The sequence below is a fragment of the Micropterus dolomieu genome, linkage group LG11, assembly GCF_021292245.1.
Source record: "Micropterus dolomieu isolate WLL.071019.BEF.003 ecotype Adirondacks linkage group LG11, ASM2129224v1, whole genome shotgun sequence".
Taxonomy (NCBI): domain Eukaryota; kingdom Metazoa; phylum Chordata; class Actinopteri; order Centrarchiformes; family Centrarchidae; genus Micropterus; species Micropterus dolomieu.
This window is the reverse complement of record NC_060160.1, coordinates 14,418,160-14,432,139: the sequence shown is the minus strand read 5'-3', so window position 1 is coordinate 14,432,139 and position 13,980 is coordinate 14,418,160. Positions and strand designations below refer to the sequence as shown.

The 13,980-nt window shown below is 41.4% G+C and overlaps 1 protein-coding gene across 1 annotated transcript; it reads left to right on the top strand.

Annotated features, from left to right (window-relative positions):
• The first annotated feature begins 444 nt into the window (after nucleotides 1-444).
• Nucleotides 445-13,735, top strand: znf292a (zinc finger protein 292a). Its single transcript, XM_046062930.1, has 8 exons — nucleotides 445-600; nucleotides 2,735-2,889; nucleotides 4,199-4,277; nucleotides 4,625-4,760; nucleotides 4,929-5,131; nucleotides 5,389-5,525; nucleotides 6,890-7,031; nucleotides 7,172-13,735. Exons 1-8 carry the CDS (start codon nucleotides 451-453, stop codon nucleotides 13,310-13,312), a joined length of 7,143 nt encoding a protein of 2,380 aa, XP_045918886.1. The 5' UTR covers nucleotides 445-450; the 3' UTR covers nucleotides 13,313-13,735.
• Nucleotides 13,736-13,980: the final 245 nt, after the last annotated feature.

Below are 13,980 nucleotides of genomic sequence, written 5' to 3'. Positions count from 1 at the left end.
CTCTTTTTAAGTGTTTAAGTCTGGAGGGACAAGAAAGATATGATTATCTTGCCTTGGAGATATTGGAGGTTGGTTAAAACTTGTTGGAAAATACAATTTGCTTCCCAGAGGTTGCTTAATGGAGGTCATAGCTGACATGCAGTAGTGTCTGTGCATGGATGGTATAGCATGGAGCATGTTCAGGGAAAGTCCAGTCATACCTGAGAGTAGCTCATAAGCAAACATTTCAGCCCTGCCTGTGTGAAGAGTGTGATTTTGTGCCACTGTAAGGTCATGGATGCTTTGTTGACATCAGGGGGTGTATGTGTATTTGGAGCACACTGTGTGCCCTCCCCCACCCCAGCCATCCCCACCCCTCAACCCCATCGCCACCCCCTCCCCTGCGTGCGCGTGCGAGTGCGAGTCTGGCAGCGTAACATCTGTGCGTACGCGGTCGTGATTGTTGTGAAGATGGCGGAGGGGGAGACAGAGAAGGAATATGACACACGGAAAGCCATCGAGGAGCTCCGAGAGCGGTTCCAGGGTTTGACCACAGCTTTGAAAGAGAGCTTGCAGTCTCCGCTGGAAGCCTCGCTGCATTTCTGCCAGGAGTTTTGCCAGGTTAGCCCGTTCTCCTGCTGCTCATCCCGGGCAGCCTGCAGCCCCTCTGGCTTCCTGGCCGAGGATGCGCGTCTACGTTTGCTACAACAATGTAGCTAAGGAGCTAGCTGCATAGCTAGCTGCCTGGCATTTCAAGATGGGGAAAAAAACTCCTCCGCGGTTTTCAGCTATTCCCTCAATGATGTTTGTCTGTGGCTTTAACTTATTTGCAAAGTCTCACTATCCACGCGGCGAGAAGTCACAGCAATGTGTGTGCATTGTGCATGTATTACTCGTATTTTCCAGGCCACATAGCTATTAGCAGATGGATGTTGCTAGCTGGTATGCAGGGTCCCCCTGTCCTGTGCAGTGGTCATGCTGTGCAAAAAATGGAAAGCTACGTTAGCGAGATTTTACAGGGCGATTGCATTGATATGCACTGAATTACAAGAGTATACGCCACGTAGAAAATATCATTCAGACGTTATTATACTGCATCTCCATGCTTGTTTAAGTTTTCGCTTGATGGAAAAGGGGTTACTTTTATGAAGCTGTTTTATCGTACGGAAAGATCAATGATTTTTCTAAGGTGCTAGCCCAGGCCTTGTGCACTAATTAATCCTGCTAACCACATCAGCGGAGATGCTCGTTATAGTCATATAGCCTGCACCAGAAAAAAAGATGTTAAATTGATTCAATTTTATGGCAACCGATGTGCCTGCAGCTGGCCGTGGCAGTGATTTAAAAAGGGAAAGGGTGGCAGTGGTCACTGACTCCATTACACATTCTCCTCATTAATTTGCCCTGACCACGTAAATATCACGCGAGGTATCCATTTACCTGATATCCATCTGATACTGCAAGGATTACTGTCATTGCACCAAATTAATGTAAGATTATGGGTTTGTTTCTATCCCACATTAACCGGCAGTGAGGAATTAATTCAACTTTAAGTTTAAGTTATTTGAGGGGGAAAAGGGGGGGATGAGCCTCGGGCTGTATGCTGAATGCTCATGATCGAGATTTATCTAATAAAAGTAACTTACAGCTGCATATTAGAGTCATTCTGGATGAAATGGATCGGCATGAATATTGTGGGTGGAAGAAATGGAGGGACTTTTTTAAGAGATGAAGGTTTGGCATTACTTGAGCTGAGGGAAAGGAAAAAAGAGAGGGAGGATAAAAAAAGGCTACTCATAACTTGGTGCTTTGTTGTTTTAGGTGTCTACATGACATCATTATCAGCAAATAATAACATAATAAATATTGATGCAAATTAAACATTTCAACTTTAATAGTTTGTGATATATATATTAAAATCTTAAGTAGCTTTTTCAAGTAAAAGCAAACGGCAAAGCTAAATCTTTTACAACATGTTTGTAATCAGTCCTAGTACAGAGGAATATTTTTTCTCACTTAACAACTTTGATTTTGATTCAGCCTCCATGACTATGAAGCCTGTATTTTGTCTTTTTACTACTATGGACACATTTATGAGTAAGCACATCATGAGCAATGTACAATCCTTAGTCAAATTCCTCGTATGTTTACACATACCTGGCAATAAAGCTGATTCTGATTTTACTTAGCTTATATTATTGACACAGGGGCATCACTAAGCATAATTTGTCTATATGTAAATACACATATACAACAAAAATAGTTAATAAATTAGCAAAATAGGTCTGAAACCTGTCTCCAGTCTCCAATCTCCAATCTGTCGGTTGGTTTTAAGAATAACTGATTATTTGCTGAGTTTACAAAATGTCAGAACTGTGAAACATGCCTGACACAATTTCCCAGTGCCAAAGGTGACCTCTCTAAATTGGTTGTTTTATCCAGGCAGTTGCCCAAAACCCCAAAGAAATTCAATTTCCAAATGATGTAAAACAGAGAAAAGCAGCAAATCCTCACATGAGAAGCTAGACACAGGATGTTGTGCATTTTTACGTGATGGAGTAATTGAGTAGTTGTTTCAGCGCTAAAGAAAGATAATAGTGATTTAAACACATGGTGTTTATTTTTATAAGCTTGGATTTTCATTTTTCCCAGCCAGTTATTCTATACTAGGATGTGCCGAATCAGCAGTTGGCTTTAACTTTAATCAATCTGTCAGTGGGTTTATTCTAATTGTAGCAATTTTAATGTTTTCCAGGTCCTTGTGGAACATGCTGGCCGTTGGAAAACGGATGAGGATCCACTGCCTTTGCTGGAGGTCTACACTGTAGCTATCCTCAGCTTTGCTAAGGCCGCCTCCTGTCTCTCCTCCGAATGTGAAAACGTGCCACTGCTACTTGAAAAGTTAGCACTGTGAGTAGAGACTCTGACAGGGGTGTCGCTGGAAATTTCTTAAAATCCTGTATTATTTTGTCTTGTTCTTTCAAACAGCATCTTTACTGTGGATGTGTAACTACATGTTATGCATGGATGACAGAAATATAATGCTCAGATTGTATATTAGGGGAGAGCATCTCCTTCAAGCTCTCCTGTGTTAGTGTAAAGTTGATGTGGCAAAGAATGGCTTACAGGTTGTGGATGTGCAGATGACGTCAGTGGTAAAAGATAAGCTCATCATTAATTTAAGTTAACATAGTAATACCACAGTGTAGAAATACTTAGTTACAAGTGAAAGTCTAGCATTTAATAATTGACTTGAGTAAAAGTTTTGCAGCTATTAAAAGTGGAGCTTATTTTCATTACTTTTTATACTGTTGGGTAATTTTTTTTATGTCTTATCTAAAACATCATAATTCTTTTGTTGATATGCAAAGTAACAGAGTGAAAAGTACAGTATTTCCCACTGAGATGTAGTGGAGTAAATAAATATATATATACACACACACACACACACTTGTATACTTATAGTACTTGAGTAAATGTATTTATTTATTTTCTATTACTGCACCACATACTGCGTTACACCATTAACATTATTAGCATTATAATGCATTAACATTAGTTTGCTTTGCTGTTCCACTGGTGTAGCTTTGTCTTTGGCTGACAGTGATCTCTTTAGATATTACATGAAAGATGCAAAATATTTGACAATAACAATAAAACTAAACACACCCAAATCTCAAAGGAAATTTAGGTACCGTATGAAACATTTGGAAAGACTCAGCAAACAGTATACAGGAACTACTCAGCTATTCGCACAATGTGCTGTTGAAGTAGTTATTGGAGGCAAAGTCCTTGAGGCTGTAATACAGAATAGAAATGTAGGCTACCTCTTGGGGAGCTTCGACATATTTGGGACGAGCTACTTTGCACATGGAGGTGCACTCCATACACAAAATGAAGGGAATCGGAGGCAACCATTATTAATGCCAAGAATGCAACTTAAGTATTGATCACAATTACTGATGAAGCCTTTCTGAGCTGTTTTTCCATAACTACCATATTATAAACAACTATTTAATAACACCTATATTGAGCCATCTAACTAAAGTGTCTCACTGCTACTGACTTACACCCTGCATTGTTCCTGTTTAAAACTTTATTGTATTTCCAAAATGTCACACTGACTGATCTCACTTAGTGGTTACCCTTATATTTTGGAGTGTGTGCACATCCTTGACCTAAATGTGGCTTTAAAAAAATGGCTGTGTTTGATCCACAGGAGCTGTGCGGAGCTGCTGCTCTTACTGCCCCAGCATGTCCCTGGTGCCTTATGGGAGGAGTTTCAGTCCTCCATGAAGGTCAGTATCCCCAGGGCTGTTCGGAGACTTTTTCTGAGGCTTATCTTTGCAGCGATAAGCAAAGAAAGGTTGTTTAGCAATTAGAATGCATTTGGTTTAGCTCATCATTGGAAAGTAGTATAAACAACTGGGCTGAATGTTCGGTTGGTTCTCTTTACAAGAATGACATTTTATGAAATGTTCTGTTCACTGCTGCCTTTGAAGAAATTTAAACTGTTGAATGGTGACAAAATCACTACAATAACATTGTTGTAACGATGACTTTAGATTCTTGACTGTCTAACACTGATGAGTCACAGAAGTTGTAGTAATTTACTTACTACATATTTATTTATCTTCTGTTGCAGTTGGCACAAAGCCTTTTACAAGAAAGTGGGAGCACACAGCTTTGCCTGCTCTCAGTTCTGGCGCAGCAGGATGGCGTCTGGTCCAACACCACACTAAGCAGCATCCTCTCCAATCAAATCCCTCAAACTGAGCAAGGTTAGCTCTCACTTTGTACGAAGATGCACCACCCTAACTTGCACAGTCACGTGAAATTATAATTGTTCAGTGTGTATATTATAATCGTCTGAATGGCCTCTTATCAGCAGTTTCTCATCTTTTGTCTCTTGTCTTCTACTCTCTTTTTTTTAATGATTTGTTTCTTAGTTCATGAGTATCTTGAGTTGGAAGGTCCCACGCTTCTGAACATGAGAATAAAGCACCTTATCAAAGTGGACAGCATTGATAAAGCTGCTGTCCTTGCAAAGATGTGCTCGGAGTATGCCGGATATGAAGGAAAAGGAAACTTCAAACAAACCTACTTGCTCTGCATCTGCATGACAAAAAATCAGGAGCAGCTAATGGAAGAGGTAAGAAATGACACACAGCAGAGTTATTTGTACACACAAAGTTGTTACATGTAACACTTGAACAAGTACTCTGCTGCCATTTTTAAGTTGTTTTTTTTTTTTTTTTTGTAAGAATCATTAAAACAGATTGGACTGAAAATGGACTTAGCTAAACCAAGTAATCATTCAGCACTTGTTTGATGGCCCAACAGGGGTTTCAAACATCTTTATTTGATTTCATTTAAATTGACTGTTTCTTTGATTATTTCTCTTTCTAGATTGCGTCAATAGACTGTAAAGATGCTCTTGAAATGATCTGCAACTTGGAGTCAGAGGCAGATGAGAAAGGAGCTCTCTGTTTATGTTCTGCCTTTCTCAAGCGACAGCTTCTCCAAGGAGATGTTTATTGTGCCTGGTAAGTATTGCTGTTTAATTCACATAAATACTCTTTTAACACTTACCACACATTGCCCTTTAGAATACAGTGGTCATGGAACAAATGTATTATGCAACTGACTTTTATCCAAACCCGAAGCAAACAAAGATACCCTCACTGTGCTGATGCTAAAGACAGGCCAACTTTAGTCTCACAGGAAGTAGGGTGCAGATACAACTACTTCAGTGGGAATTCTCCGCTCCTTCTGTTATCTGCATGTTACCGTTTTGCGAGGGCACCGTTGTTGCATCCTGGGCTTGGTGGCACTCAAGATGATTGTGATGGGTTTAAAGAAATACAAACAAGCCAGGCTGCTTTTTCCTCTATACCAGAATGATGAGGTGTTCAGCCAGCCTTTCTCGAGCGCTGGCACAGTGCTAAAATCAAGTGTGGAGATCTGGATATGTGAGACTTGGCTAACTGTGACTGAATGAGTAAGAGTATAAATGACTTGCTCTCATTAATCCATGACTGCAACAGCAACCGTCTAGTTGAAACTGTACAAGTACACTTTTAGATAAGTGGTTATCTGTAATCTGAATATACCGTATACTTTTTGAATAAATAAAACTGCAACAATTAGTCAATTAACAGAACATTCATCGAAAACTATTGGTAATTGATTCATCATTTAGGTCATGTTTCAAGCAAAAACACCAAACATTTAATGGCTTCATGTTCTTATATGTGAGAAATAGACTTTCCTTGTTCTATATGATAGTAAATTGAATATTATGGGTTTTTGGGACTTTTGGTATGATGATGTCACCTTGGGATCTAGGAGATTGCGATGGGTATTTTTCATTGTTTTGTAATATTTTCTAGACCAAGACTTTGATTGAAAGATTATAATAGGGCTGGGTGATAAAACGATAACGATAATCATCGCAATATAATTTTCCTCAATAACAGTATAGTAAATGTTCAATTGACTCAACTGACTCAAAAATGACTCAGTAACTTATTTTTTCTATTAAGATATTTATTTTGTCAAGGAAAAAGCTCCAAAAAGATTTAACTTATTAACTTATTTGTTGACTTTTCTTTTATTATTATGATTGTTTTGAATGTTCTACTTCAGATATATTAAGTGATCCACTGTTTGGCAAGTGTTTGTCATGTTCTGACCATAAAGAATAGTTTAAAACACAATTAACCATCTGGTTTCTTCAACTTTCATTCAGGAGCAAAGATCAGCCTTTAAACTTAGGAAATTTGACATTTATCGTGATAATTATCGACTGATATGTTTTATCGTGATAAAATTTTTGGCCATATCGCCCAGTCAATAATTAAAATAAACATTAGTTGTGTTTAACAGTTGTGTTTGTGATGTTTTCCAGGGAACTCACACTGTTCTGGAGTAAGCTACTCATTCGTTTAGCGTCGTCAGCTGATGCATTTCTTGGACACAGCAAAGAGATGGCTCTTCTCTGCAGAAGCGTCTGTCATATTCTGTTTCTAATCAAAGTAATCCAAAACGAGGTAAGAAAAATAGTCTGCAGATTTTAGCTTATAGCAGAACCATTACACAGAGCCATTCACGCCAACAATGACTCATACTACAACTAATCAAATCAACTAATCAAATCCTTGACATTTATGTTACTTTTTTATTTCCGTAGGTTGGAGAGGTGGGGCTTCCAGTGTGCGTGGAAATGTGCATTCAAGCTCTGAAAATGACCTCCAGTGACCATAAGGATAGCAAGTCCACCATCTGCAAAACTATTTCCTGCCTCTTGCCAACTGATCTAGAGGTTAAGCGTGCGTGCCAGCTGACTGAGTTCCTCCTCCAACCTACCATTGACTCGTATTATGCTGTGGAGTCGCTGTACAACGAACCCGACCAAAAGCCAGAGGACGGGAGTCTACCAGTGCCCAATTCTTTACGCTGCGAGTTACTGCTGGCCTTGAAGACACAGTGGCCTTTTGATCCAGAGTTCTGGGACTGGAAGACACTGAAACGCAACTGCTTGGCACTGATGGGCGAGGAGGCAGCTATTGTGTCATCCATTGACACACTCAATGACACAGACGAACATGAGGTGGAAAGTGCACTTGGCAAACTCCCTGAATACAGAGATCTGGAGGATTTTCTGTTAACCACTACAAATGAACTCAATGAAATCACAGATGAAAGAGAGAAAAACAGAGAGGCTAAAAAACTCCGGGAGCAGGGCTTTGTGTCTGCCAGGTTCAGAAATTGGCGAGCCTACATGCAGTATTGTGTGTTGTGTGACAAGGAGTTCTTGGGTCACAGAATAGTTCGCCATGCGCAGAAGCACTTCAAAGATGGAGTCTATCTTTGTCCGATTTGTGCTGACAGTTTTGAGAGTAGGGAGGTTTTAGAGCCACATGTAGCATCGCATGTAAAGCAATCTTGCAAGGAGAGACTAGCTGCAATGAAAGCTGCTAGAAAGGTAACAAAACCACCTCAGTCCCCTAAAAGTCCATCAAAAAATTCAAAGGTTGCTGCAAAGATGAGCATTAGTCCTGTTAAAATTGAATCGCAAATTGCCGACCAGTTGGTGTCTCCTGTTAAGATAGAACAAACTACATCTGACACACACATCAGCCAAGACTGTTTCTGTCCTGTCAAAAACTGTTCCAAGGCTTTCAAGTTTTTCCGTAACCTCATGGCTCATGTCAGATCTCACAAGGACGACGAAGAGGCCATGAGGTTTTTAGAGATCCAAAAACAAAAAGTGGTGTGCCAGTATTGCAGACGGCAGTTTGTTAATGTCAGACATCTTAATGATCATTTGCAGATGCACTGTGGCAGCAAACCATATATCTGCATACAGTTGGATTGCAAGGCCAACTTTAACTCCAATTCTGAGCTTCTCATGCATAGAAAAACACATCCTGAATTTAAGGCCCAGTGCATGTTCCCTAACTGTGGCCAAGTTTTCAGTGAGGCCTACCTGTTGTATGATCACGAGGCTCAGCATTACCTTACTTACACCTGCCAAACTGATAACTGTGGCAAAATATTCTACTCACAGTCTCAATTCTTGTCTCATCAAGAGAATCATAGTACAAATTATGCAGTTAACTGTTTGCCCATCACAAATCAAAACCCTCCTTTCACTCCAAAAGTAGAAGCAACCCTCGAGAGCACCCTGAGCAAAGAGTATGCAAGTCCTGCAGTTTTCTGCCCTGAAAGGACTAATACAGACACATATATGAAGGAGGAGACAAAGACAACCACATCACCATGCACATTAGCAGAGCTTGCTAAAGAAGCTGGTCCTGTAAGAGTGAAACACTCGATTGAAAGCATGCTGAATTCTGCGGAAGATCCTGAAATGGAAGAACCAGAGAACTGCTACACTCCGCTGACAAAGCCCACTGCAGCACCACCTGATGTGGAAGCAGCACCGGAGGCTCCTCATGTGCACCATGATGAGGCTGGGCAAGGTGAGATCCCTCCATTGTACCCTGTACCCAGCACAACAAATCCTGTGGCAAGTCAACAGGGTGAGGGGCTTAATAATGTACAGAGCAATGAAGTTTCAAAAGCTATTCCACAAATTATTTCTCCAAGTCAAATCAAGACAGAAATTCCTTCTTCGCTGCAAGGATACCCTTCCAGCACGCCTGCTGTAACTGCTGGAAATGAGGAGAACTTGCATTGCTGCCCATATAATGACTGTACAAGGGCATACAGTACAAACAAAAGTCTTTCTAGGCATGTCAAGAAGCAACACCCGGAAATATTTGAAGACTGGAAATTGGCAAAGAAATATAACAAAGTTGCCAAGATTACAGCAAAAAAAGCACCATGTGGGCCAGCTTCACCTAATCCGCCCCAGAACCTGGGGAACAGGCCATCAAATCAGCCAGGAATACTATGCAACAAACCTGGGATGAAGCAAATGGATTACCCAACGGGATGTTCAACCTCACCTTCCCAGTGTTATCCTGGATCAATGGAGCCTGTGCCTATCACTCCAATGGTGAACCCCACTCTGTATCCATCATGGGGAAGCCCAAGTAATCCCAGCGGAATGATTCATTCAGACATGTCCCAGTCATGGTCTTCACCTCCCATGAATAACTGCTATCCAGATGCCTTTAACATGAATGAGTACCCCTCTCGGAGCTATCCTCAATGGCAGGCAGACCCTTATCAAACCACAGCGCCTCTCCCATCTGATAGAGAGCCTTCGATGGCAGCTATACATGGTCCCACTATGTCGCACGCTCCTTCAGATTCAAGTTTGATGTCCCAGTATGTCTCCAGTTCTTTGATGCTCGACAATGGAGGGCAAATACATAATGGAGGGCATCAGTATGGTCTAATGCATCCAGAGGGGAGTGGAGACAATGTAGATATGAGAAAAAGCAGTGAAAGTATGACAAGTCACTTGGATAATGGAAACAATATCTCAACAATTGATGGCCTCCATGAAAGAAGTTACCACACTCCATATGCTCAGAGCGAAAACTCTTGTCATACTCAAGGCTCATCAGTTGATATTCCCATGAAGTGTCTAAGCCCCGAGGCCCACATTGCATTTAATGCAGCAAATCAAATCATTAAAACAGAGAATATGTCCACTCCTGGGTATGAACCGATGGACAACTCCGTGGATGGCATGCTCAGTCCACCCAGTGTCACTCAAACAGAGTTCCCTTATGAAGAGGACTGTCTTAATGCTGACTGTGAGGCTAACCCTTCAGATGAAAAGGGCAGTGAGCCTGACGTGCAGAAAGGAAAACGCACCAGGTTGAGCAAGCGAACCAAATGGCCAGCCATCATTAAGGATGGCAAGGTCCTCTGCAGGAGATGCTTCAGAGAGTTCACAAGCACCAAGTCTCTCGGAGGTCACTTATCTAAACGCTCACAGTGCAGGCCTGTAGACGAAATCGACCTAACAGCTGATCTGCCAACATCTTTTCTTGATTTTCTCAATGACCCCCATGTCCCTGACACTAACGGAGCAACATACAATGTGTCAAATGGTGATTTTTCACAGCAATCGTGTAGCTTGACCACTTTGACTTCACCCATGGTGTTGAAACAGGAGCCCCAAAATACAAATATAATGGACTATTCAAACTCCTTATCGGTTTCCTCTGAAATCCAGCAAGAGAAGCCAGTAGAGTTGGCTAATTCAGCCCTCGCTGTACCTTATCAAGAAGATCACTTGATGGAAATTTCACATGCCTTTCAAAGGTTGGATTTGATTGAGGCAGCACAAGAGAAAATGCGGAGTGCTCTGTCGTTAGAGCAAAATGTCAGTCATTGTGATACAGCCCCTGAGATTGAAAAAAGTAAAATGCTGAGTAAAAATGATGACAAGCCCTCTGAAAAGGTACCCAAACCTTTTAAATGTGACCAGGATGACTGTGAGTACTCATTCATGACAAAGGAAGCGTTATTCAAACACTTGAGTAAAATGCATGATTACTCTAATGAGATGATTGAAGAACTAAAGAGAACCCCATCCAAACTGTCTCCATATCCTTGTCAGATTTGCCCCAAAACATTCACAAGAACGACAGGTTTGAGAATTCACTATGAAAAAGTCCATCGACTGTCAAAGGCAGAAATGCAGAAGCTACGGATCAGTGCTCGAAACAGGCGTGCTTTTAGACTTAACAAAGATGAAGTGTTTATTAGCCGTGCAACCACTGATGCCAATACCAGTCACATGACCCAATCTGCAGCGGTAATTCCTGCTATAAAACAAGAACCGCTTGACATTGCAATTGCACCTCAAACAGACAGTGACAACAATCCAGAAGTTCCTCAAATCATATTACCAGGAGAGGCAGTTAAACAAGGCTTCACACCTGAAGTATCAACTGTTACACGACTACCGTCTCCTCCCAACTATTTGACTGATGGGTCGTTTGGTGAGGTGGCACCATCAGTTCATGAAGCCCCAGAGCAGCCTAAGGTGGCTGTTGTAAACAAGAGTCCAGATGTGAAACAGAAATCCAGTTTACAACAGAAACCCAGTCCAGTTGGCAAAGTGAAGGAGCAGCAAGGACGATCAGATGCACCATTAAGTAAAGTGAAAGAGCCCAAGTCCAGCTCTCCTACTGCATCTCCTTCATCTTCCCCAGAGAAACCCAGCAGCTCCAAAACCACACCAACGAAGGACGAAGCACAGAGGAAAGAGAAAACCCCGAAACGGCTGAGCCTCAAAATGTGTGAAACAGACGCCTACAGTCCATATAGACCATATCGCTGTGTTCATGAAGGATGCACTGCCGCATTCACCATCCAGCAGAATTTGATTCTCCATTACAGGGCCATGCATCAGGCATCCCTCCCCCCCACCAAACCGGAAACTGACATTGAAAAGCCAAGTGTTAATAATGGACAGGAGAGCGATCAGAGCGTAGACAAAGATAATGAAGTCAGGTGTCAAGTGAAAGACTGTTCAAGGGTGTTCATGGGAATCACAAGGTTAGTGCAGCATTACCTCTTACTTCACAAGTTTACCCGTGACAAAGCCACCGCCATGATGGCCAGCATGACCATAGGGACTTTCAACTGTGACCGGCCGGAGTGCGCTCTCCCCTTCAACTCTGTGGATAAGTACATTGAGCACATTAAGAATTTCCACAAGGAAATCGCCATCTCAGAGAGCGGCTCAGTTGATCCAACTTTCAGGTGCGAGTATGAGGGATGCGACCGCGTTTACACTACAAAATCAAACCTCCTCAGACACCTTATAAAAAAGCATGATTATGTTTATGATCCTAAAACAAGTGACGGAAGAAGGACCAAATCAGTAGGACTCTTCCCGGGGGTTAACAATGGGAAAGAGAATGTAGAAAACAAATTCAAAGTGAAGAAGAAAAACACTAAAAAGAAAGATGGAAAGTCCATTGAACACTGGACTAGTTTTGGAAAACCTACACTAAAATCCCATGAGGAGGCATCAGCCATGTGCACCAAGAAGTCTGCCCTGCAGTACCCATGCATGATAATAGGCTGCGATGCAGTGGAGCGGGCTGAAAGAAGTATATTTAAGCATTACACCACTCATGGCCTCACAGAAAGATACATCGAAGACCAGAGGAGCCAGTTCATTTTCTGCAAAAAGTACTCACGCGCCAGATTCAAGGATGCAAAGAAACCAGAGGGCGCGTCAAGCTCATCTTCTGAGGAGACGGAGCCAGACGACGGAGAAAAGCCCAGTGACCAGAAAACAGATGAGCTGGTGGATAGAATAGGCCAAGAAGACAGCAAGCAGTCCAACGACGATAGTGCAGAATCTCAAGCTTCCACTGGGACGGACGGAGGAACTAAAAGAGGCCGTCCCAGAAAACCTGCACATCCTACACCAGCTTGTCCAGAGAGGATGCAGACACTTCGGAATCGTTCGACTGTTAACAGCTCAAGAGAGAACTCAAATCCTGGAACCCCTACAGCCCAAGAACAACGTGACGATGGGGTTATGCCAGGGTCTTTCAAGCCTTTAGGACTTGAAGACTCTTTTCTTAAGTTCTTGGAAACCTCAGAGTCAACTCACTCTTCCAAACGCAAATTAAATGACAAATCTAGTGCTGAACTGCCGTCCAAAAGACAACAAACTCACAAACAGAAATTTGCGATGAAAAGTAAAGTAACTGGCTGTGAAAATCTTGTAGACTTCAGAAATCCCCTTAATCTGAAATCAGTGAGCAATGTCAAGATTGTCATGGATAAAACATTTTCAGACGGTGCTGATCTTTTGCTAAAGCAGCTACAAGATATGAAACCCACAGTCCTAATAAAAAAGTGGCTTTATAGCGGATCATAGCCCGGTATTTTGTTTTCAACTCGATCTCACTCAGGATTTGAGAAGTTATGCTGCAGAATGGTTTGTTTGTTAATGCATCAGATTTCCAACTGATAACAGTAACGGTCACAGTTAACGATGAAATGGCCTATTTTGTACTTAATGAAAAAATGTCTTGGATGATTTTAAGTATGTATGTTAGTTATAATAACCAGGTAATCTATAGGGCATAGATTTTAGAAACATGTTTGTATTTATGCTTAGTATTGAAGATGTTTTTTTTTCTTTTGCTAAATGGAGACTTTTAAGAAAAACAATGTTTTTATATATCCCTATGGGATTTCAAGTTCTGTTTGTATTTATTTCATCCTTTTTCAACACTAGTAGACCTATCTGTAATATTTACATGTCTTCCACACAGTGTTCAATAAAATGTTACTGGTTCTTTTTGTAAAGTATTGGCTGCAGATCTGTTTTTCTGTTGATATCTTGTTCATGGTAGACCAATGGTTTTCAGAGTCTGAGAAGAGCCTATGGGATCATGATTATACTATTTGATCCCGTAGACACTCAACAATTGAGCCAAGATAGCCTAATATTGCTGTTTGACGTAACTTCAGACTACACCAGATACATTAAAAAAGGTCTGTCTTAAGGCATTTATTAGTTTCTGACTCTGATAAAATTAG